General features: G+C 45.8%; 1 protein-coding gene across 1 annotated transcript in view; it reads right to left on the minus strand.

The window, feature by feature from the left end:
- Positions 1-15810, minus strand: part of nwd2 (NACHT and WD repeat domain containing 2) — a gene marked incomplete at both ends in the record, with an annotated part of 40854 nt that extends 25044 nt beyond the window's left edge. The window contains 2 exons of the mRNA XM_080544453.1: positions 7271-7359; positions 15660-15810. Coding sequence (XP_080400579.1) covers positions 7271-7359; positions 15660-15810 — 240 coding nt within the window. The remainder of the gene's footprint in view (positions 1-7270; positions 7360-15659) is intronic.
- Positions 15811-24325: the final 8515 nt, after the last annotated feature.

The following is a 24325-nucleotide window of genomic DNA, read 5'->3' on the forward strand; positions in this document are numbered from 1 at the left end:
CTATAACACTACATTACATTGTTAGCAGGCTCACAAAACAAGCATGTGTTAGCTGACGAGAGATGTGTCATTGATTTTCGACAACGGGGAAATGTATTCACATTTTTCGAAAGAAAAGTCTGATCATTACATCGGACCCCGATATGAGGAGCAAAGCATTAGAGCGTGACATGTTTGTTAAAATGTGATGGACAGATCTAGTCCACTGATCTATATATACCTGGATAGGAGGTAGGGGGCACTCTAAAGATGTCTTATGATGATGATTTCACCAATTACATTTTCTTCACAAATTCAATAGTTGTTCCATTGTTCTCTAGGTTATACACATGTATAACTTCATCACTAGATATGAAAATAAGGTTACGCTTCTAAATGTAATTCTCCGGTCTGTGTCCAACTCGGACTATGAGGAGATTAGTACTCGTTCTTTGTTTGAGGAAAACAATCAAAAATGAATTAAGAAAGCACTTGTGAATAACTTGAAATGAGGGATAACCGCCCTCGTGAAAACAATCATTTTATTGTGTTAAATCACTCAAGTGCAATACAGACCATCACTCTTCTGTAAACCCAATCGATTCTGAGATATGGCAGATACATTTTATGGGATAATATTGTGTCCCCGGTTCCCAATTGTACTTTTTCTGAACTCTCTGCCAAGCCTGGAGGAAAGGAGAGCCTGTGGAGCTCACTGTGCATGTGTGCAGTAGTAGCAAAGCCCTTTGCAAAGACAGAGTGAAAACTTTACAACATAGCTAATCTCTTGGGATTTGTTATTTAGCTACCTAGCTGGCTGTGAAGGGGTGGGGCTGTCAGCATTTCTGGGGTAACACTGCTAACGGCTAATATCAGAGTGCATTGTGGTATATGAGGAGATTAGGTTCTAAACAGAGGCCAAGGAAAGTGAAACAGAAATGCAAGAGGGTTGCTAGTCAATAGCAACTTCCGCTAGTGGTTGGGCCTTACGCGTTGCTCTGTGGAAAATGCCAATAGTGCCCTCTCTTTCCTACTTACTCTCTTTGCTTGTGCTGAAGTCAGATGTGTTTGGAAAACTGCTGGTGTTATCCTCTTACTACGCCCCATGGGCACCTTTGCTTGGCAGAGAACTCAGAAAAGGTAGAATTGTGAACCCGCTACCCCAATATTATCCCAGAAATTGCATAACGCCATATCTCCGAATTGATTGGCCTCCTTCCCGATCATTAATAGTCTTGTTCACTGTGAAATAACTTTTTCTACAAAGTAGCTCTTAGCTCCGCTTTCCCCCGAGTGAAAGAGGCACAGACGTTTGACAGACAACGAATCAGAGAGGTTAAGGCACATTTCCCGCCAAATTTGCAGTTGTTCCCCTTTAGGCGTGCGTGGAAAGCCTTCACGGCCTGTGGATTGTCAGCAAGGTAAGTATGGGACATTGACATTGACGGACACATCTGCAGTGAACACATTTACAGTTGTGACAGACAGCCCTAATAATTGGAACATCCCCGCTATTCACTAGAACAGAGGGTGTGGCCTTCAGTTTGAGTGACAGCTCTCTGGGGAGAGCTACACTCCGCGTGATTGGCAGGAGCAGCCAGAGGGGGCTGCAGCCGATCCATTATTATTGGCCTGATTGTTGTGGACCTGCTAGCAGCTGTGCTGCTGGATCACCCAGAGAACTGGGCTCCTCGCTGGCCCAGAGCCATACAGATGTACAGGGAGCGCAATCAGGGAGCAGTTTTACTCTCTTCCACTGCTGCCAGCCTATAGCAGTCTATGTGTGTGTGTGTGTGTGTGTGTGTGTGTGTGTAGCAGCCTATAGCATAGTATCACCAACTGTTTCCCCTGCAATGCGTGTCTTCAAGGCATAGGTAATACTGCAGTAGCCACTAGCCTAATCATCATCGTCTTACACAGAAGAAAATGTTCATTCCAGCCAGCATATTGTCGTTTTTTTTAGATCACTCCAGTTACTCACGACTATGTTCAATAAAACGTCAAACGGGTACTGTATTTGGTTCTGCTAGGCTGCTCCCCCCCTCATTCTCCAATAATTGAACGTACGGTAAGAACAGTCCCATAATGAAGACAGAACACATAGTTAAACATTATTGAGATAAATGGTACTACTAGCAAATCCAATTTTATATATGAGAACATGTTAGCGAACATATATAATATAATATATCACATATTACGCAACAAATACAGATCGATCACAATCATACGGTATCAGTGTCACTAATGAACCTCGTAGCCCCGATATGTGAGTCTCCGACGCCGTGCGAGCTAAACAACAGATTAATGGACTCCATATTTGTCCCCATTAGAGTCATGGAGCTCATAACACCCCCCCGTGTCGTCAGAGAATACAGAGGTGTAACGGTAATAACATCCCGGCCATATTAAGAGGTTTCCTCTCTCTCTGTCCGCAGGTGGAGAAGAGTTCCGTAATTACAGCCCAAATGAAGACATTACTCATCGCTCAAAGCCGCGGGGGAGGAGACAGTAATTTAATTTCCCCAGACCGTCACTCTCTCTCAGAGTGAAGTGGATGGATAGAGAGAGAGACAGAGGAAGATGGAGGAATGGGAGAAGAGGGAGGGTAAAAATGGGACTTTAAGTCAATATATCTTGTTTGAAAGAGAGTTGAGAGAGGTGGAGAGGGATTTTTTTTTTTTTAAATGAGGCGTCGGCGTTGGCTTTGCATGAACTCTTTTCTGCACGGCCCTTATTTCTGCTCTCTGTCTCTTTTCCTGTCTCTCTTGTTCTGTCTCTCTCTCTTTGCCCATCTCTCTCTCCTCTGCCTCTCTCTCTCCCTCCCTCTCCCTCTCTCTTCCTCTGTCTCTCTCTCTCTCTCTCCCTCTCCCTCTCTCTCTCCCTCTCTCTCTCTCTTCCTCTGTCTCTCTCTCCCTCTCTCTCTCTCTTCCTCTGTCTCTCTCTCTCTCTCTTCCTCTGTCTCTCTCTCCCTCCCTCTCTCTCTTCCTCTGTCTCTCTCTCTCTCCCTCTCTCTCCCTCTCTCCCTCTCTCTCTCTCTCTCTCTCTCTCTCTCTCTCTCTTCATTCTGCTGTAGGAAAAGAGGGGGTGCTACTTACATAAGAGTAGAAGCAGCTTCTTCTAAGCAGCTTTCTAACACCCTTGGACTATGATTGCTCAAGGCAGGTCAAGTACAAAAGAGGCCTTTTTTATTTATTTAACGTTAGACTATTATACTTCAGGATTAGACCCAGATGCCTGGGAGGAAATGGAATGAAATCAGGCGTAGAAGAAAGAGAAGAGAGGGGGGAAAAAAACCAACAACAATCAACACAACCCCCTTAAGACCAGAAATAGATCTGCCACCTCTAGAAATACTGTAACATCTAAAAACCTTGAATTAATACGACCAACACAACAACAACATGACCAACACAACAACATCATTAAGCATGTGTGTGATGAACGGCGGTCTCGTATTGCTGTAAGGAATACAAATCTGCACTGTTTGGGATCTCAACCCAGCTCCCAGTGGGAATCTCATAGCAAATTAAATAAACATTTACCACAGCTTGCAACACACTGCCATACAAGGTAGAAAAACTGGAAGGAGATAGTGTATGTTACGGTACATGTGGGAATACGGTACATGTGGGAAAACCCTGACATGCATACAGCCTCCCCTACCCCTAACCATCTCCCCTGTCCCTACCAACCCCCCCCCCCCCCTCCCCGTTCGCTAACTCTGTGTTCCATGTGCCCATGTTATCTGCTGGTTGTTTCTGTGTTTTCCGTTTCTCACATATTGTCAGCGTCTTTGAGCCTCGGAAAAGCGCTACATACATTTAATGAATTATTATTATTATTATTAAAACTAGGGTTAGGGTTAGGTGCTACGTCGACTTGGTACATGCTGGCATGTCTAACCCTAACCCCAATCCTAACCCTAACCCTACCCCTACCCCTAACCCTAACCCTAACCCTAACCCTAACCGTAGCACCCTAGCACCTAACCCTAACCCTAGTTTTCCCACATGTACCGTCTTCCCACATGTACCGTAACATATAGACAACCACAGTTTTACCCATCAGGATTAACCTTCAAAGTAAACCTCTATATCTGTCAATTATCTATGCTGGCTAATTAAGACAGCTAATGTAGAATTTCTAAACTGTTGGCCATGCGCTGACACTAAAGGAGCAATTAGTGCTGAAGCCTGACACTTTTGTTCACCTACAGCAAGGTTCACTGTGTTAGCTGAGCTGAGGACAGGAGAGATATGCTTGAGCTGTAGTATAATGAGGCGGCATTAGACACGAGAGACAGGATTTCCTCAGCTCAGAAGGAGGTACATATACATTGCTTACGGCAGAAATTGCCTTGAACCACAATTCTAGGATCAGGTTACCCAAACCAAACCCATCCACTTCTAACTTGTCTAACTCTGTGTCAGTGGTTAGGAGAAACGTCGTCCTACTCTGTAGAATCATCTGTCCAGGTCAGTATATGTGACACATTCTGAAGCTTTGGTCCTCATGTCGGTAATGAGGTAATGATCAGATTTTTCTTTCGAAAAATTTGAATACATTTCTGCGTTGTTGAAAATCGATGACACATCGCTAGTCAACTAACACAGCTTGCCAGAAAGAGGGAGAGAGGGAGAGGGGGGAGGAGAGACTGAACGTGAGGGAGAGATTCACAGACAGAACAGAATACAGGGAGAGTGGGGTAGAGATGAGATGTACAGTATGAGTGACAGTGCTTTAAACAATGCTGCTCTGAGTGCTTTCTCTAGCCACTTTTTGAGTTCACATTTCATATAATTGGAAAATCAGTTGGTAAACTGGGGCATGCTAATGAAGAAGGGTGAAACGTTACCGTTTCTCAACTCTCAAAGTGTTTGATCCTGACATTGTTTGTGTTGCGGTTCCAACCGCTTCTAATATAACAAAAAAGTATGCATATACAGCTTACAGCTGAACGGGCTTGGAGGGGAAAAAAACAACATTGTTGATGCTTTTTCCAAAAAGCGTTAATATTTAAAACACAATGAAAAAATTATTAGGAGACAGCGCACTGTATGTTTTTGAAGTAACTTCCTCGTGTGGATGATACATTCGGAGTCTCTGTCTGTTTTGACAAAGCTAGATCGACAACCTTATTTCCTCCACTTCAAAAGCGCCGGCAGCATAATAGACTGCGTAAATATTTCTTCCGGCAATCTACTTTCACCTCTTGTCAGTCTCGCAACAGTGCTTGTAATTCTTAGCGGCCGGAAAGAGGTTTGACTGACAGCCGTTAAACAATATCCCACAGATGCAGCAGGAGAACCGCATCTCCAGTGACAGGTGTGGTGTGTTATGGCGGGCCTACCAAGATTAACTCCAACCGTGGCAACCACGCGCTGGCAACCATAGTAAAGTACTTGAGAATAAACACCCCGCTGTCAAAGCAATTGTTTACAGTACAATCCAAATGGAGTGAAAGCAGTACACGTGTGAGGGGTTTTGTACAGAATGGGATTTTTGACGCAGATATTTATCCTAGAATCGTGCTATCCGGTCACGATACTGTTTCGAGTATTGGATTTGACCATTCAGCGAGAGATTACCTTCAACAGGGTTGACATTTGAGAAGACTTGAAGCAGTGAATCCGCTGCATGCCAATGTGTGGACAATCAGCCGATCACAAGATTATCTCCTTGACATCTCCAACCCAGTCTGTAGTACTTTTCCATCTCCCCCTCTCACTCGCTCGTCTGAAGAGCCACACACACAGTGTGCTGTGACCATGTGCGGTGGAGTGCTCGAGACCGCCGGTTTAAAGCGTAAACCCTCTTAACCCATCCGCAGAGCTCTTCCCATCTCAGCCCACCTCCCAGCATGATCCACTCATTCGCTGAGGCAACGCGGTCGACTGAATGCGCCGCACTGACTGAATGAGGATGCTGCCCAAGGCCTAGCTTCAGCAACGGATTCCCCCTGCTCCATCCCGTTAAGGAGAACGTTCCGGATGGAAAACATCAAGTCAAGTGACGAGGGGGGGCCGAGGAGAATTGGGATTCGCTACATCCCTATCAGCAGCCCAGCTGTGTGTGTGTGTTCGTGTGTGTGTGTGTTTGTGTGCGTATGTGTGTGTGCGTGTGCATGCGTGTGTGTGTGCATGTGTGCCTATGTGAGTGTGTGTCTGTAGGTGCGTGCATATCGACATATAAATATCACCTACCAAGGAAAAACAAAAAATGATATCTGAGATGAACTGTGAAAAGGATTGCAGACCACCTGTTGACTGCTCTCAGAACAGTTTACAGATCGCCCTGACAATATGTTGAGATTTACACACTATCTCTCTACGACACAAGGGCCAACTCTGTAAGCTCAGTCCAGCCTGTGTTGTGTTGGGGGGGTGGTGCCCGTTTGGACTAGAGAAACGATGGTGAGTCACAGTGAGTCACAGCCTCCCAGGCTCTCTGCATCTCATATGGGTTAGCGTCACGGCAGCCCCATGACTCAACAGGCAGGCGCATGGCCACGCTAGGATCACCAAAAGGTTTTACTCCACGCAATGTCAGTTCAGAGGTCAGACTGGCAGCCCCTCTGGCCTGGAGACCTCGAGCAATTCTCCTAATTCTGACCTACTAGGTACTAAGAAATAACCGTGGTCATATGTAATTACAGTACATAACAATAACCCATTAATAACAATAACCCATTTACTACTGAGCAATACGGTTTGTATTAACTTCTTAATTTCTTACTAGTGAGGGCAAAAGGTACAAAGCCTCACATGTTTGGTGTTGAGAGGAAAAGCTTTGGACAAATCCTTGAAAATCTATCTCGGAAAAATCTGACTGTGGCTCCAGGGCTCTCCTGGATTTGTTTAACAAATATCTCTGATAAAAAAATCTCCAAAATACCCATTTGCATTGTAAATGATCCTGGATCAGCGGGAGCCACGGGGAGAATGGGGCTAATGCATTCACAGAGAGCCACAACAAAGGGAAGGCGCTACCATGGCATCATCTAATCAAGGCGAGATATTCCGCAGCATTCACTAAGCCTCCTTATCTACACAGCCTTCTGTCTGCTGAGAGAGAGAGAGGCAGGGCCCCGGTGTATCTCCATCCTGGGGCCCTTCAAGGCATTCAGGACCGGCTGCTCTACATGACTGTTTTCCTCATCCGATAGTCAAAACAGTGTGTGTAAATCATTTGGCGCTCCTCTCCGATCAATATCACTAACCAGGAAGTCAACTTTATTTCTTACGCAACATGAAAGCAAAAGAGGAGAGGAGAGGAGTGTTGTGTTTACCTGGAACTCAATCCCGTAGTTCTCCCTGCAGAAGTCCCGTAGTTTGGGATACACATGCTCTTTTAGTGCGTTCCTCTCTGCCTCTGTGTCTGTAAACAAAGGACAAGAAAAAAGAGAAAAGAAAAGAGAGAACAGATTAAATACTATGGAGACATTCATAAATAACATCATCTGGTATATCGGGGCAATAATCAGGTATTTGACACAGTATGGTAGGTTATGAACACTAGCATGGAAAAGGGGCATTATTTTGGCAAAGAAAAAAATGACATTTCCACATCGTCCACCCAATGTATTCATACATGATAAGGCAGTATTTGACACGGCTCTGTAGACAATACGCACAAATGGCCAAAAAGCTTCAAGAAAATGTGTTTTCCGTTTTTTTTCCCTTCATATTATGAAAGTTTAACTGTTGAAGAGCCAACTCAAGATAACAAACAACAGTTTTAGGATCACTTGAATCATTTGTGAATTATGAATTCACTGTATCGTCTGCCGTCCTGCTTCGTAGGCTACTGGGTAAGTGATACATGGCGGCTTGTAAACACATTTACATATTCTGTGTGATCATCTAATTATGTGTAGTTATGTGTTTTTAGCATGCATGATGATGTTCTATCATCATAACATGTTGTGATGTGCTAATCATGCAGTTAAATGTTCACAGCGATGTTCTTTCTTAGCGGCTAGCTAGCACCCAGCACGATGGTAGCAAACACGTCCGTTTTGATTCAGAGCGAGTTTCTCTGCTATTTGGTTTGGGGTGTACCGACATTCTAATAAGCATATCTTCTTCAGCTATTTCCAGACCCTGTCACATACTGGTCAGTCAGTAGGGTGCCTCAGCGAAGGCTTTAGGGTCATTGTTCTGACCCACTTTCATTCCTCCTCCCTCCCTCTTCTTCTCTCCCTCCTCCTCTCATTCCTCCTCTCATTCCTCTCTCTCTCATTCCTCCTCTCTCTCTCATTCCTCCTCTCCCTCCTCCTCTCTCATTCCTCCTCTCTCTCTCATTCCTCCCCCTCTCTCCCTCTTCTTCTCTCCCTCCTCCTCTCCCTCCTCCTCTCATTCCTCCTCTCTCATTCCTCCTCTCTCTCTCATTCCTCCTCCTCTCTCCCTCCTCCTCTCTCCCTCTTCTTCTCTCCCTCCTCCTCTCCCTCCTCCTCTCCCTCCTCCTCTCATTCCTCCTCTCTCATTCCTCCTCTCTCTCTCTCTCTCTCTCTCTCTCCCTCCACCTCTCTTTTCCACTGCCCTGCCCAGGGGGTACAATAATCTGATAGGACAGGGCCCATCCAGCTCTCTCTCTCTCTCTATCTGTCTCTGGCGGGTGAAGGGTATGGACGGACAGTTCAGTTAAAAACAGAACACGCACATCAAAAGTCCAGCCAATGCTGATGCTGTGACACAGGCAAATGTGACACTCAAAGATGTCCCCTATAAGCACTGCCATGTAAAGCTTCCTTACATATCAGGTCTCGGCAACAACGGTAGTAACATGAGATGAATAGGTTATATTTTATTTTTTGTCTTACAGTATATTATTTGCTGACGGCGAAACCCGATAAGACGACGTGGGTGTTGGCATTTTTATTGGTATTAACGGCAGTCTTTCTTTTTTATTCATTCACTCAGTCTAGTGGAATCTGAAAGGTTAGATCAGAAAGCCTATTCTCAGCACACTCCCTCTCCCGTGTAGTGACCCAGCAGAACGCTATGCGCTGTGCTGATAACAGTAAACTCCCCCTCCTTCGCTGGAGATAAGATGAGGTATGGCAGCCTTATGACATTTGCAGGGCACAGAGATGGGCGTGTGCGTAAGTGTGTGCGACAGACAGGATAGAGTGGGAGCCTCTTGTGATCTTTCTTGATCTCTCCTTTCCTCTCCTCTCCTCTCCTCTCCTCTCCTCTTCTTTCCTCTCCTCTCCTCTCCTCTCCTCTCCTCTCCTCTTCTTTCCTCTCCTCTCATCTCCTCTCCTCTCCTCTCCTCTCCTCTCCTCTCCTCTTCTTTCCTCTCCTCTCATCTCCTCTCCTCTCCTCTCCTCTCCTCTCATCTCCTCTCCTCTCCTCTCCTCTCCTCCCCTCTCCTCTCCTCTCCTCTCCTCTCCTCTCCTCTCCTCTCCTCTCCTCTTCTTTCCTCTCCTCTCCTCTCCTCCCCTCTCCTCTCCTCCCCTCTCCTCTCCTGTCCTCTCCTCTCCTTTCCTCTCCTCTCCTCTCCTCTCCGTTCCTCTCCTCTCCTCTCCTCTCCTCTCCTCTCCTCTCTCTCTCTCTCTCTCTCACCCACCCACCACAGCCGAACGTCCATGTTGAACAAGCCTACGACGGTAGACACCAACCCCACTCCAATTTCTTCCATAACTTCACCCACGGTAGTTTCTACAGCCCTACTCTAACTTAGGGCCTTATCAGCTACCCTACCCATCATCCTTCACTCCTCTACGCATCGTGCCTCGGCTGTAGGGGCCCTGACATACTTAGCATGCACCACGGCCGGCAGATCTCTGATTGAGAGGCAAGAATGAGGATGTGCTTGACAAGCCAAGTCTGTTTCTATGACGCAGTGCTGTGACAAAGAGGCCATCTTTATTAACATGGACGTCACAGTGTGTGCGTGTGTGTGTGTGCGTGTGTGTGTGTGTGTGCGTGTGTCTGCGTGTGTGTGTGTGTGTGTGTGTGGAGAAACCTGTCCAAGTTAGTCTGTCCAATACCCAGTTACTATAAGTAAATAGTTCACATGTAGACACAGGCTAACACACTACAGCATGTAACACACATTTAGACATCGCTGCGAACCAGAAGGGACACTGGAAACCTCAAAAACACACGCTATACGTGTTGGTTACGCTTAGCGTAAATGCTGTGATTCACAAAAACCCCAAAAAGACAGGGGGGGAACATGCTAGTAAGCCTACCGGCAATAAGCAGTATGATTCAGCACCAAACAGTACCGAGTGCTTGGGGAGAGAGGAGAAGAGTGGCTGCCAAAAAAGAGCAGTAGGAGACTCTCTTTCTCTCTGGGGGAGGGCAAAGAGGAGGGAGAGATGGACGCACCACTACACACCATAAAACCTCCCATGGTGCAGTGGGGCAGGCTCAACCACCTCCACCGCTAGCCCCCAAGAACATATCTATTAAATAAGAGCCACCTGTGACACGGGCAGTCCCCTCCATCCCTCCCTCTTCCCTCCCTCCCTCCCTCTTCCCCTCCCTCCCTCTTCCCCTCCCTCCCTCCCCCCCCTCATCTTTCAGCAGATTGAATCCCGAAACGACCAGGGTCACAACGTTCTCTTTGGCTTTTATAGATTTCATGGTTAAACGTCCGACATGATTGACGATGATAGAGAAATCTGAGGGAGAGAAAGAAGAGAGAGATATCGTAGAGAGAGAGAGAGTGACAGAGAGGGAGAGAGAGATGTAGATGGAGAGGAGATGGAGAGCTAGACTGAGGTTTGGGTTGAAATCAAAAGGGGTGAAAAAAAGCTTACAATCCATACTAAAAATGTGCAACGAAAATGAAATGAGACTAATTCTAGGGTAAAATTCAAAGTAATTGAACATCTCGGGGGAGATGTAGCGTAGCTGATAACGTATAAGCTGAGGAATAGATCATTTTATGCATCGCATCCCCAAGGGCCACATACTCTTATCGGTGGTAAAGCGCTTAAGTGAGTACTTGCATACAAATAGCTATCCACGCATGAGTTTAGGCCCCTAAGGCAACTGCTATGGAGGTAATGGAGTTAAATACTGTAGATATGCACACACACACACACACACACACACACACACACACACACACATACACACACACACACACACACACACACACGCACACACTAACTCACCCTAGTCCCAAATCAGAGAGATTGGTTAACTTTCACATTGTCACACACACACACACACACACACACTAACTCACCCTAGTCCCAAATCAGAGAGATTGGTTAACTTTCACATTGTCCAATTGGGGTGCGGTACAGATCACATTACTCAAATTGCTCTCAGCAAACTGAGCTTGGCAATACTTTAGAATCAACGTAGTCTCCAACGGAATACGTTTAGGAGGATCGCTTCTGTAGACCAAAGAATACGTGTTCTGTGTGCACATATTATGTGACACAGTCTGATCATTTGCTCCGCATGTCGGCGGCAACCAATCAAAATGTTCAGACTTTTCTTTTGAAACACGGAACTATGTTTCAACGTTGTTGAGAATCACAACACAAACTCTCTAGTCAAGCCAAAATACTGCAACGCAATGGCTTCAGTGAGTAATCCCCACTGCTGCCTAGTTAACTATAACACTACTTTACATTATTAGAAGGCTCACAAAACAAGCTGTGTTAGCTGACTAGCGATGTGTCATTGATTTTCAACAACGCGGAAATGTATTCACATTTTTGGAAAGAAAAGTCCAATCATTACATCGGATCCCGACATGAGGACCAAAGCATTAGAATGTGACACACATCATCTGGCCATGACAGCGTTGACCACGTGTGGTGCTATAAGATACGTCCAAAACCAACGCTTGCGCGAGAGTTACGTAAATTGCAAGATACGTTACGGAGAGTTAGGGGAATTACGACTTGCATGACGGTTAAGCAGTATTAATTAATTTTAATTTTGACATTTAGCAGACGCTTTTAATCCAAAGCGACTTACAATTACGAATTACAGGGACATTCCCCCTGGAGTAACTGAGGGCCAAGTGCCTTACTGAAGGGCACACTAGTAGTGGTGTGGTTTCAGGCGGGATTTGAACTCACAACCTTCCGATCACAAGTCCAACTCACTATCCACTAGACCACCACTAACCATTAAGCCATTAAGCATTCATTGATTAAGGTTAAGGTAAGTTGTCTGGGGAAGGCTTTAGCAAACGTTAGCATAAGCAACAAGAATTAGCAAGAATTAGCACCAAAAATAAATAGGTACCAAGCATGATTCGAACCAGTAACATTTGGGTTACAAGCCTCCACCAACACTGGGCATTGACTCTCTCCTCTAGGCTTCAACTAATAGCCAACACTCTAACTAGAGAGCACTATTATGATATCTCTCACAATAAAACATGCATGATTCTCTGATGACTCTCTGAGTAGAGTATATTTAAGATAATCTCCTAGTGCACTTTATATTAGAAATTATTGACTGTCCCTACTGTTTAGATTCGTTGGTCTCTTCCCTCCTCACCTGAGTGGGCTGGATAGAGATAATGAGGGTGTGTGTGTGGGGGGGGGGGGGCGGGGGGGGACAGTGGCTCCTCTCATTTTGAATGAACCTCTCTCTTATAAATCTACCTGTCTCCATACTAAAGGCCATCAGTGTTAGATGTCAGGTTTAGTTTATGACAGAAGTACTGGAACTCAATGTAGTGCAAAAATAGCACCCTCTAGTGGATATGGAGGGACAGCACTGCACCAGCATTGCAGGGCATGACTATTATTTCTCTCAAAAAAAGAAGGATATCCCGATCCCTATGAGTGGCTGTTCACTTGCTATTGTTCGGAGATAATGTGGGAAACTTCAAGGCAAGAGATTAAAATGTACATCTCTGTCGCTCCCGTTCTAAATTCTCTCTCTCTCACATTCTCTCTCTTTCGTTCAAAGCGTCTGTGTGCAGGGAAATATGCACTTGGGATAATGCATCTCTGTGTAGGGGTAATGCATCTTGGATAATGCATGGGATAGATGGGGTAGTGTGCAGGGATAGTGCATCTCTGTGCAGGGATAGTGCATCTCTGTGTAGGGATAGTGCATCTCTGTGTAGGGATAGTGCATCTCTGTGTAGGGATAGTGCATCTCTGTGTAGGGATAATGCATCTCTATGCAGGGGTAATGCATCTCTGTGTAGGGGTAATGCATCTCTGTGTAGGGGTAATGCATCTTGGATAATGCATGGGATAGTGTGCAGGGATAGTGCATCTCTGTGTAAGGATAATGCATCTCTGTGTAGGGATAGTGCATCTCTGTAGGGATAGTGCATCTCTGTGTAAGGATAATGCATCTCTGTGTAGGGGTAATGCATCTCTGTGTAGGGGTAATGCACCAGGGATAATGCATCTCTGTGGGATAATGCATCTCTATGCAAGGATAATGCATCTGTGATAATGCATCTCTGTGCATGGATTGATTCCAGTCTTGTTGACAAGAGGTCGTTCAGTGTAGCAACAGAGTGTTGTCTGTGTGTCAACTTCCACACTCACTAATACTGCTGTAAACTATGTCAAATTCATCATATTTCCGATCATCAAATATCAGTTTGATACACAGGGAACTTCCCTCTCTGGAAGAGCTGTACAACACACGCTGTCTCAGGAAGGCCTCCAAGATCTCCAGGGACCCGACCCACCCTGGGCACGTACACTTTACCAGGCTGCCCTCGAAAAGGCGGTTCAGGACCCTGGCCGCAAGGACAAACAGGCTGAAGAACAGCTTCTACCACAGGGCCGTCCAGGCCCTGAACACAGCAAAGACCTAAGTTCTGGGCCCTGGACAGTCTGGACGGATTGATGGCAGCTGCTGGCCTGAAAAACTCAGGTGTAGTGCTGAGGCACAAACATGTACATTTCAAGCCTGCAAACTGTGACACTTTAAATAAATGTGAAATAATACCATTGTGCAATATGACAACCCTAGTCGTCTATCTGTACAGTATAGTACAGTGGATAGTGTACATAGCCTTTATTTATGTAAACCAGCTCCTTCCCTTCTTGCGATTTTTATTTTATTTTTTTACGTATTTTTTTTCCCTTTCCTAACACCAGGGGAACCACCCCTCCTAAATTTCGTTGTTTGGTACCTGTACTGTAGCAATGACAATAAAGTCCATTCATTCATTCATTCATTCATTCATTCATTCATAAGCATGTTGTCCACAATTGAATAATTGAGGAGCAGCTACAAGTGGCTAAGGATTATTACATAACATAATAACATAATGTTCCGATATTGGGCATAACATCACAGGAATGAATTATACCCCTATTCTTGTTGGTTTGCTCTGTTGACAATGTGACTGACCCTGTTTTTTTTGTCAATGGGTGTTGCCACCGCCCCCACTGCCCAACCCTTTCCTCCCATCCTCTCTCTCTCTCTTTCTCCCTTATTCTCCCCCCCTCTCTCTCTCTCTTTGTCTCTTTCTCTCCACCTCTCTCTTATTCTCCCCCTCTCTCTTTGTCTCTCTCCCCTCCCTCTCTCTCTCTCTCTCTCTCTCTCTCTCTCTCTCTCTCTCTCTGTGTGTGTTATCTCTCCCTCTCTCTCTCTCTCTCTCTCTCTCTCTCTGTGTGTGTTATCTCTCCCTCTCTCTCTCTCTCTCTCTCTCTCTCTCTCTCTCTCTCTCTCTCTCTGCTCTCTCTCTCTCTCCCTATTTTACACTCCACTTCCCTTGGCTTGTTTACTCCCATTTTAGAAAGCCTATTTTTACCCCCCCCCTCCCCTTCCCCGAGGTCGTATTCAAATACGCTATAAAGCAAGTGGATGTGCTCTCCGTGCGACCCAGTGCCTAAGCGCACCGGTGACATTTTACCGATGCTGCGCACTCCGTTTCGAGAATCCCCCCCTCACAGTTTACATGGTTTGATACACACTTGATGTAGGCCTACAATTGATGATATATATTATGACAATTCAAACGAGGAGCCGTTTATAGGCTACCAATGTGGCAGAAACACTATTATCCGACTATTCCCGAGTGCGTCTGTCCCGTAGTGACTCTGCGATACGCATCGTGATTGCATGAACAGAGTGAGTGATTGTTGGATGGATAACGGTTCACGTCCCACCTTGTGCTACGTCAGAGTGACTGTGTCAAGGGACAAGACTGTCAGTTCAATTGTCATATAAAAAAAAAGATAGATGTAGCCTAGCCTGGATAAAATGTCTTGTGACAGTCATCGTTCTAAATCAATAGCCTATACTAATTCAAGTCAATTATACACTTCGGGTCTCATTGGACACACGTGTGCGTAACGGGTACCTGAAGTATGTCGGCCACCACCCACCACGGGCACCACCACCCCACTCTTTGGCAGGTCAGATCTTCATTGAGAAGGTTTATTTGTTAAGTAAGTATAGTTCGAGGTCCAGTGAGCTATTGTATCTCCAGCGAGAGCTCGTGAGCTTAGAATTATAAGGTTCTAGAATCTCCGTTTAGGGCAGTTCAGAGATATTGAGCGTCAAAGTTTTCACATTCCATTATGTTTTGTGAGATGGAACCTTTGTATTTGATGAATTACTAACCCAAACAAATCAACATTTTAAAAATAACACCACACAGGCATTAATAAACACCTAATAGATCGGATTATGTAAAAAAACTCAATTTTGACAAAAATTGAGATCCTAGAACCTTATCATTCTAACGTCACGGAGAGCTGTGTGTCTTACCGTCGGGGTTGGCGCAGATGAACACGCGGACGCTCCTGCCCGTGGGTACGTGGTGCGGCGGCAGGGCCAGGACGTTCCCGCTGAGGGCCGCCCGGCGCAGCGCTGACTCCCGCGGGCAGGGCTGCCTGCTCCCCGCTGCCGAGGGCCACATGGGTGCAGGCGACGTCCAGCGTAACTGCGAACACACACACAGAGAGAGAGGCCCTCAGTGTCGTTTTGTACAGTGTACACATGCACTTGCGCACTTACGCACGCGCGTACGCACACACACACACACACACACACACGCACGCACGCACACACACACACACACACACACACACACACACACACACACACACACACACACACAAATCAAGTTAGGATGGATCTGCCCAAGTGATGAAAGGAAACACCGAAATAGACTTGTCATTGCCTTTGTTCGTTTTGCATTCAGTCATATCATGTTTGTATCCAATTTCCAAAGGCATTATTTTCATGTTGCATGCGTAAAAAATAATAATTCCCTTGGTTTACGGAATTGTCATGCCATGCTGTGAAACAAACACTTGACAATACGGACGAAAAAACAATCAAACAACGGGACAAGCGATCGGGCAACAATCCCACCCAAAGAAGACGCTTGCAGAGGGACAGAGAGGAGAGGAGAGGAGAGGAGAGGGACCAGATACAATGTGATCCAGTCGGGAGAAGATCTCAAGACAAGTCGCAGATTTTCTCTCCCGGAGTTGAGATGTGCTTATCCTGAGATCTTTGTTTCAACGACGGGAGAAAAACTCAAAACAAAGACAACAAAGCAAGGGAAAAGTTGTACAAGGGAAGTCCACTGTTAGATCAAAATGAGAGAAAAAAAATCCTTTTCGTATTTATCATGAAAAATAAATACTACATCACCGAGCGACCGCGTTCAATTGACTTCACTGTTTTGCGGAGTGAGGAGCTGCGGGTAGCCTACTACTAGGCTTTACAATACATCACTTCTCAATGAATTGCTCACATTCTTCATTCTCTTCATTTCGAAAATATCCGACCACCGTGGAGAATCCTGGAGAATCAGCAGAGGAGGTAAAAACGCCCATTAGTTTCTCCTCTCTGAGCGGGAGTCAGTCAGTCAGCCCCTGGAGACGAGAGACTCGACAGACAGACAGCCGTTTGGCGGCGGCCAGCATCCTCCTGCTTTTGCGAACTAACACTAGGCTGGGGAGAGCTCCGGATTCCGTCTCTCTCCTTCCCCCACTCTCCCCCCCCCCCTCTCTCTCTCTACCCCCGCTCTCTCGCTCTCCCTTTCTCTCTCTCCCCTCCCTCCCTCTCTTCCTCCCTCTCCCTCCCTCTCTCTCTCCCCATCCTCTCTCTCTCTCTCTCTCGCTCTCCCCCCCTCCCTCCCTCCCTCCCTCTCTCCCTCCCCCTCTCTCCATCTCTCTCTCCCTCCTCTCTCTCCCCCCCCTCTCTCTCCCTCCTCTCTCTCCCTCTCTCCCCCCCCCTCGCTCTCCCCCCCAGTTCCCTTCTTGAGATACCGGCAAGTGGTCCTAGACGTCCGCTCACTATCCACGGCGCGTAATGAACATCGCAACGGACCGAGTTCACTCAATGAGTGAGTGAGTGACGTTGTTCGCTGGTTTTCTCTCTAGGCTACTCTACTTCCCATTGCCAGTTCGTGACATTAGAATTATAAGGTTATATCTCAATTTTTGTCAAAATTGAGTTTTTTTTTACATAATCTGAGCCATTAGGTGTTTATTAATGCCTGTGTGGTGTTATTTTTTAAAATGTTGACATTTTTGAGTTAGTAATTAATACAATACAAAGGTTCCATCTCACAAAACATAATGGAATGTAAAAACTTTGACGCTCAATATCTCTGAACTGCTCTAAACGGAGATAGAACCTTATAATTCTAAGCTCACGAGTTAGTTAGTTATCCCGTTATCTCTTATTGCCCCTGGAGCCATGGGGATGCGAACGTTTCACGGGAGGAGGAGAGGAGGGGGGTTGGAATTAATTATCCTTATCGATAAATGTACCTCTCTTCTGCAGCAGGCCCCTCTTATTCGCGCTGGACGTTTAAGTGCATTGGATTTGTACTAAACGTAATTGATTACCACCAGTGCTGTTCTTGGGGGAAATGCTGAACCACCATATATTTTTTAAATCACAGTCTTTGCAGAGAAAGCAAGTATAGCTGTAACAGATTCTAAGAATTGAACGGTATAGGCCTGTGTTTTTTTTTCTAAGGCGCTTAACCAATTTGCTTCGTGAATTGTGGATAAACAAACGTTTAACAACAAATAATATGTGACAATTTAATATAACCACCATAATATTATATTCACAGTAACTACAGTCATTTTCATTTAACCCATTGTTTCAAGTTAATCATTAAACACACAGTTTCTGACTTACTGCTCTGCTCTGTGTGTGTGTGTGTGTGTGTGTGTGTGTGTGTGTGTGTGTGTGTGTGTGTGCGCGCGCGCGTGTGCACGTTTGTAGGCACGCTCACATCAACACATTGTTGAAAGAGAGAGAGAGAGAGAGAGAGAGAGAGAGAGAGAGAGAGAGAGAGAGAGAGAGAGAGAGAGAGAGAGAGAGAGAGAGAGAGAGAGAGAGAGAGAGAGAGAGAGAGAGACACACACAGAGGACAGGCTGACTCTTCACATGGCCATATGGCCCATCATCCTTAGTGAGAGACTGTTCACAACCCAAACAAACAACCAGCAACAGGCTCTACTGTACTGTATCCTGATAGCTCAGCCACAGATCAATACCTCCATCCCTGGACATAATGCAAGCACATGCAAATCCAGTACACCATATCGACCGGGGCAGATCACTGGGTACAACACTACAGACTGTAAAGGTAGCGGGAAAGGGTTCATGGTTTTTAGGGGGGAAGAGTTCTGCGATCGGGTTACACGTGGCAGGCAAACGCACACACACTCACACACACACACACACACACACACACACACACAAACACACACACACACACACACACACACACACACACACACAAACACACACACACACACACACACACACTCACACACACACACACACACACACACACACACACACACAAACACACACACATGCGCACGCACACAGTTGCCACAAACAGTCATTGATGGATGACATACTTTACTGGGGAGCAGTTGGGAGATGTTGAAGACAGTACAGTATACTGGGTGTTGAAGAGTACAGTATACTGGATGTTGAAGAGTACAGTATACTGGATGTTGAAGAGTACAGTACTGGATGTTGAAGAGTACAGTACTGGATGTTGAAGAGTACAGTATACTGGATGTTGAAGAGTACAGTATACTGAGTGTTGAAGAGTACAGTACTGGGTACACACAGTGTGTTATGTGGGGTATTTAGTGCTAGTTAAATGCTCTTCCTCAAGACAGACATATAGAAGATGGGTATAACATGGAGCTGAAACAACAGCTGCCTGTCAGTTTGTCTATCCCCATCACGTAGAGCCTTGCCTGTGGCCAGGGTTAGGGGTGATGATAGGATGTAGTGTGCGCCCCAGGGCATCGTTAGGAGATACGGAAGCCTGCCTCGCCTCGCCTTGTCGTCTACAGCGGCGGTAGTGTTAGTAAGAGTGATGGTATGAATGTAGGATGGGCATGGTTCGGTGTGAGGGTAGGAGGTATGGAGTGTGTTTATTTGTTATTAAGCCTATGCTATGCCTGTCAGGGTGTTTACGACAGGCGTGTGAATGCCTGTCTCGTTGAGAAAGGAGAACGATCAAAGGCTCGGTGTCACCGATGGGCTCAGACATAATCCTGCTATTAGCAATGACAGGACTCTAATCATCACACTCCAACAATGGACCTCTCCTCTCTTGCTCCGCCGAAGCGATGGATTAGCACGCGTCAATCAAGGATACATGGCGTCACGTTTTCGGAGCATCCCAAACACGCGTCGCGGCGCGTCCACGCCAAGGCCGCGAAAGGAGATGTCAAAGTGCTATCGGCATTTTTTTTTCTTCTTCTGATCTTCCTCAAAAGAAAAAAAAAGAAAACCTCAGGCAGTCGTTTAGGCCTGACACGAGAGAGCCGATTCTCTTATCGTCTTGTCGACTATCGCCGCAGGTGAGATCGGGGAGTCGTTGACGCCGGAGAGCACATGTCAACGCTCGCCAATTAACGTTTTTGTATGCTCTCTCGACGTGACCTTTTGCGAGTAATTGATTTATTTTTCAAAGACAGGGTGAGGGTATAATGACTGCCTCACGTACGGCTCATGAAGCCAGTCTGCGTGTTGTCTGTCCCTGTGGAGGACGGGGCGGGGGGGGGGGGGGGGGCATTAACAATGATAATTATAGTTCTGACAACATGTGCATGGATGCCTCTCATTACACTGTTAGCTATCATGATAGTCTTTGCTCTGCTGAATGTCTCTGGATAGTGTCCACACGGACTTCCCTGTTAATATGCAGTCCAACGACGCTATCATGTGCAATCACGCAGGCCTCTTAGAAATGTGTGCACATAACCCGGGCACGCCGATAACCGGGTAAGTCTAAACATATTAGGACTGTTGAACCTGAACTGCACTGCGCATGGGGTTTTCAGTGATCTGATGTGAGCTTATCAGAGGCCAACTGTCCGTAAGAGGCATATCAATGGAATTGAATATCCATATCATGCATTTGATGACCAGGGACATACCTTTTTTACATGGGTATCCATATGCTGCTGTTTATAAAAAAAAACCCTGCTCTGTCGCATTCAGTTTGTAAAAATAACATGGGCTTTATTTAGGCGGTCCCTTTGATCTCTGTCTGCTTAACAATTAGGTATGCATATGTTACGGTACATGTGGGAATACAGTACATGTGGGAATACAGTACATGTGGGAAAACTAGGATTATGGTTAGGTGCTACGTCGACTTGGTACATGCTGGCATGTCTAAGCCTAACCCTAATCCTAACCCTAACCCTACCCCTAACCCTAACCGTAGCACCCTAGCACCTAACCCTAACCCTAGTTTTCCCACATGTACCGTATTCCCACATGTACCGTAACACATATACTGTGTTGTGTAAGCAGACAATGTGAGAAATTATATTATTAATTAAGACCTGTCTCCAAAAGGTAAAATAAATATGACATAGGCCTACTGTATACTTAAATAACACAATAGGATGTTATTGTATTCATACTGTATTTTAAACTGTTTTAAATGACACCAACATCAAGAACAATAAGCATTGGTCCTGGAGCTTCTTTTCATGATAAATTGTTTCTGCCCTCCACCTGGAAAACAATACCTACAGTACAGTTCGTTTCTAGTTGAGAAATGTGTGGCCAAATATGATTGGCATGGCAACGAAAGCTGAACACTGAGCTGGCTTGCTATGTGTCAACATGTCAGTTTGGGTCCTTCACTTATTTTGAGAACAATACGGCTAGCTAGCTAGCGGCAATTCAAACTAAAAGTGAAGTCACTCCGCTAGCTGTAAGGGCTTCACCAGATGTGGTTCACTGACAAGAGAGTCGCTGGTGCCCCCCCCGTAACTCAACATTGAAACATTGCATCAATGCAATCCCTGCACTGGTGCAGTTCACAAATCACGAATCATGCTGATGTGCTGTAGCAAGCAAAGTAACATGTTAGCCCATTTGTATCTACTGAGGTGCATTTTGTGAGAGAAGTCTGGGAAGGGAGTAATGATTCTTGTCACATTGTGTGCAGCGATCACTCACATAGAACAGTAAAGAGGTATTGCCGTTGTTTATCGTTATTTAATAAGCATGTGCTGGAGTGCACCTTTTAACCAATCAAGTTGGGCCAATCAGAGTTGCCGGATCTAACCGTTGTGTGACATACTTTATTTCAGGACACACACCAGGCCTTCAATGTCGTTTGGTACACACACACACACACACACACACACACACGCACGCACACGCACACGCACACGCACACGCACACGCACACGCACACGCACACACACACACACACACACACACACACACACACACACACACACACACACACAGGCATGCACACTGTTGTCATTTATTCTCAGGTTCAGTAACGAGCAACAACGGTTACAATCAATCAATCAATCAATAAATCAATCAAGCAAAAGGTTTATTACAATCGAGCAGCACCAAGGTGCAACAAGGGAATAATATAATATAATATATACAATATTATAATATAATAATAATCCCAGCAGAGAAATTGTCCGACCTCCAGGAATGACCTAATAAGCTAAGTAACGCAATGACTTTGTGCATGTGATTGCCTGTTGATGAGATAACATTTCACTTCATCAGGCCCTGTGGTGCCAGCAGACTCACTGTTGAGTGTATGTTCAGGAACCTTCCGGCTAGAAATGGAAATAAAGCTATGATATAATGATAAGATCATCAGCCATACAATCATGTCATTATGATAAGACTCACATATGATCATATGATCACCCCCTCTAGAGGCAAGACTGGACTATAGTAAGGGTACCACTCATGAGTGCCAATCGGCACAGCTCTGTCACCGCAGAGATGAACCCCCCCACCAACAAATGTTTCAGCGTCTACGTAGGTTGGAGATGTCCGTCGAATTTAGAACGGAGTTGATTGGCGATCGCCTCCTTCACGATCCCTAAACCTGCTGGCATGCAGCTGAGAGGGGTGTGATTACCTATTCAACTGCAGTCGCACCCCCGCTGAAATGGCCTTAAGTGTCTCTGGGTGATTTGATTTGAGCCTGCAGCACTCAGAGAGTCCGTCACAGATACTGTATATTTAGGAGAAAGGGAATTCAAGCTTTGTCATTGCATAGAGTACAACATAATGTATTTATGCTCTAGGGAAGGGGGTCAGAGCTATTGAAGGCGACCCTGAAGCAATTAGGGGTTCGGTGCCTCGCCACACTTCGACATGTGGCCAGCCGGGATTCGAACAGCTGCGAGCTGCCGACCTTGCGATCATTAGACGCCGGCTGTACCGGCTGAGCCACAGCTGCACCATTCAAGAGATGCCAGGTCGTAAAATGTAACACTTCCAAATGTGGGCCTGTGCCATTATGCCTGGGATGACACTATGCCTCAGATAACACTGGGCAGTCCGCACATTGTCTAGTGCCCTATTCCGTCTGTTAGACTCAAGCAGCATTCATGCTAGTGGACAATTACCATGATTATTTAGGAGGAATGTATCCATATGTGACACAGTCTGATCGTTTGGACCGCATGTCGGCAACCAATCCAAATGTTCTGACTTTTCTTTTGAAACTACGTTTCAGCGTTGTTGAGAATCACAACACAAACTCGCTAGTCAAGCCAAAATTATCTGGACCTCCCATGCTTGTCCATCATATCAACAACCAAACCATTCCTGTAAACGAATGCTATATTCACGTACAGTAGATGAGGCTGAACTTATCCATGGAAATGTTCCACTCAAGTGGGCTAAGGTCACAGAGGTCATCTAAAGGGTTGGAGTGCGAGGTCATGAGAAAGATGGCTCCAAAGAGGGTCCCGATGAACAGGACAGTGGGCATCGTTGTGATGTTTGTGCTGCTTCCTGGGTTTCGTATTTGGACTTAGTCGTGTGCCTAAAACATCACATGATTAGCTCATCTCCCCCTATGTTTTGCAGTGAGAGAAAACCATTTGTGGTACCATTTCAATCCAGTCTTAAGCTTCACCACCACTGAAGAGTTGTTTCCTGACATGACTAGACATGGGCCCTCCCACCTAGGAGAGAGGCCACCCTGTTCGAGAACAGGAACCATCACGTTGTCCCCTGGCTCAAAAGGCTTGTCACGGTTATTTGTCTAGTTAGGCTGTTAGATAGTCTGTCAACTTGGCATGTAGTGCAAAAGTCTCCTCCCCCTGACTCCCATTCCAGTCAATTCAAAGGGTGAGAAAGCAGCACTATTAGGAGTTGCCCTACTTGTGCATCAGTACAATGTGCATCAGTTACCTAGGATGGTCCAATTGGTGGTCCCATGCTCCATAAGAGTCTTTTGCCAAACATTCCGTATGTTCACCACACAACACGAATACCCCTGTATCACACAAAATCACATAGTGTTGGCAAAATGCAGACACATCTTTACCCTTTCCCGGCTACCACTGATTGCCGGGATCTGATCTCGAACTAAATGGCTGTGGTTGGGTACGTATGCCACAATGTGTCTGTGTGGAGGGGATGCTATTCTATCATGATGCATCCACCCCCCCCCCCCCCTCTGTGTACATGTAGCTTCCCGGTTGATGACTGCTCTCCTACAGCTCTCATTAGACAGCGTGTTCTTTGGCCGTGTTCACTTCTTCCACTTCCTTCCTGCTACCTGGGAGGCAGTGGGGGCGGTGGTGTGTGTGGTGTGTTTACAGTAGTTGGTGGTGGTGCTTTACCATCAACTGCTTTGTGTGCCATCTGCTTAGGAAAACCAGTTCGCTACTGGACTGGATTGTTTCCATACAGTATCATAGGTGGACTTTTTTTTACTCCACTTTCAGGTCTGCCTGTGAACACTGTGTGTGAGTCTGTGTGTGTGTGTGTGTGTGTGTGTGTGTGTGTGTGTGTCCGTCTTAATTCATTAGGGAATCAGGGCAATTTCTGCTGATTTGATAGAGTAACAACTAGGGTCAGCCAGGTTATCAACTGCAGTGCTACTAAATCCGGATCCTCTGGAGAAAGAG

Source organism: Nansenia antarctica, assembly GCF_963989245.1.
Source record: "Nansenia antarctica genome assembly, chromosome: 13".
Classification (NCBI taxonomy): domain Eukaryota; kingdom Metazoa; phylum Chordata; class Actinopteri; order Argentiniformes; family Microstomatidae; genus Nansenia; species Nansenia antarctica.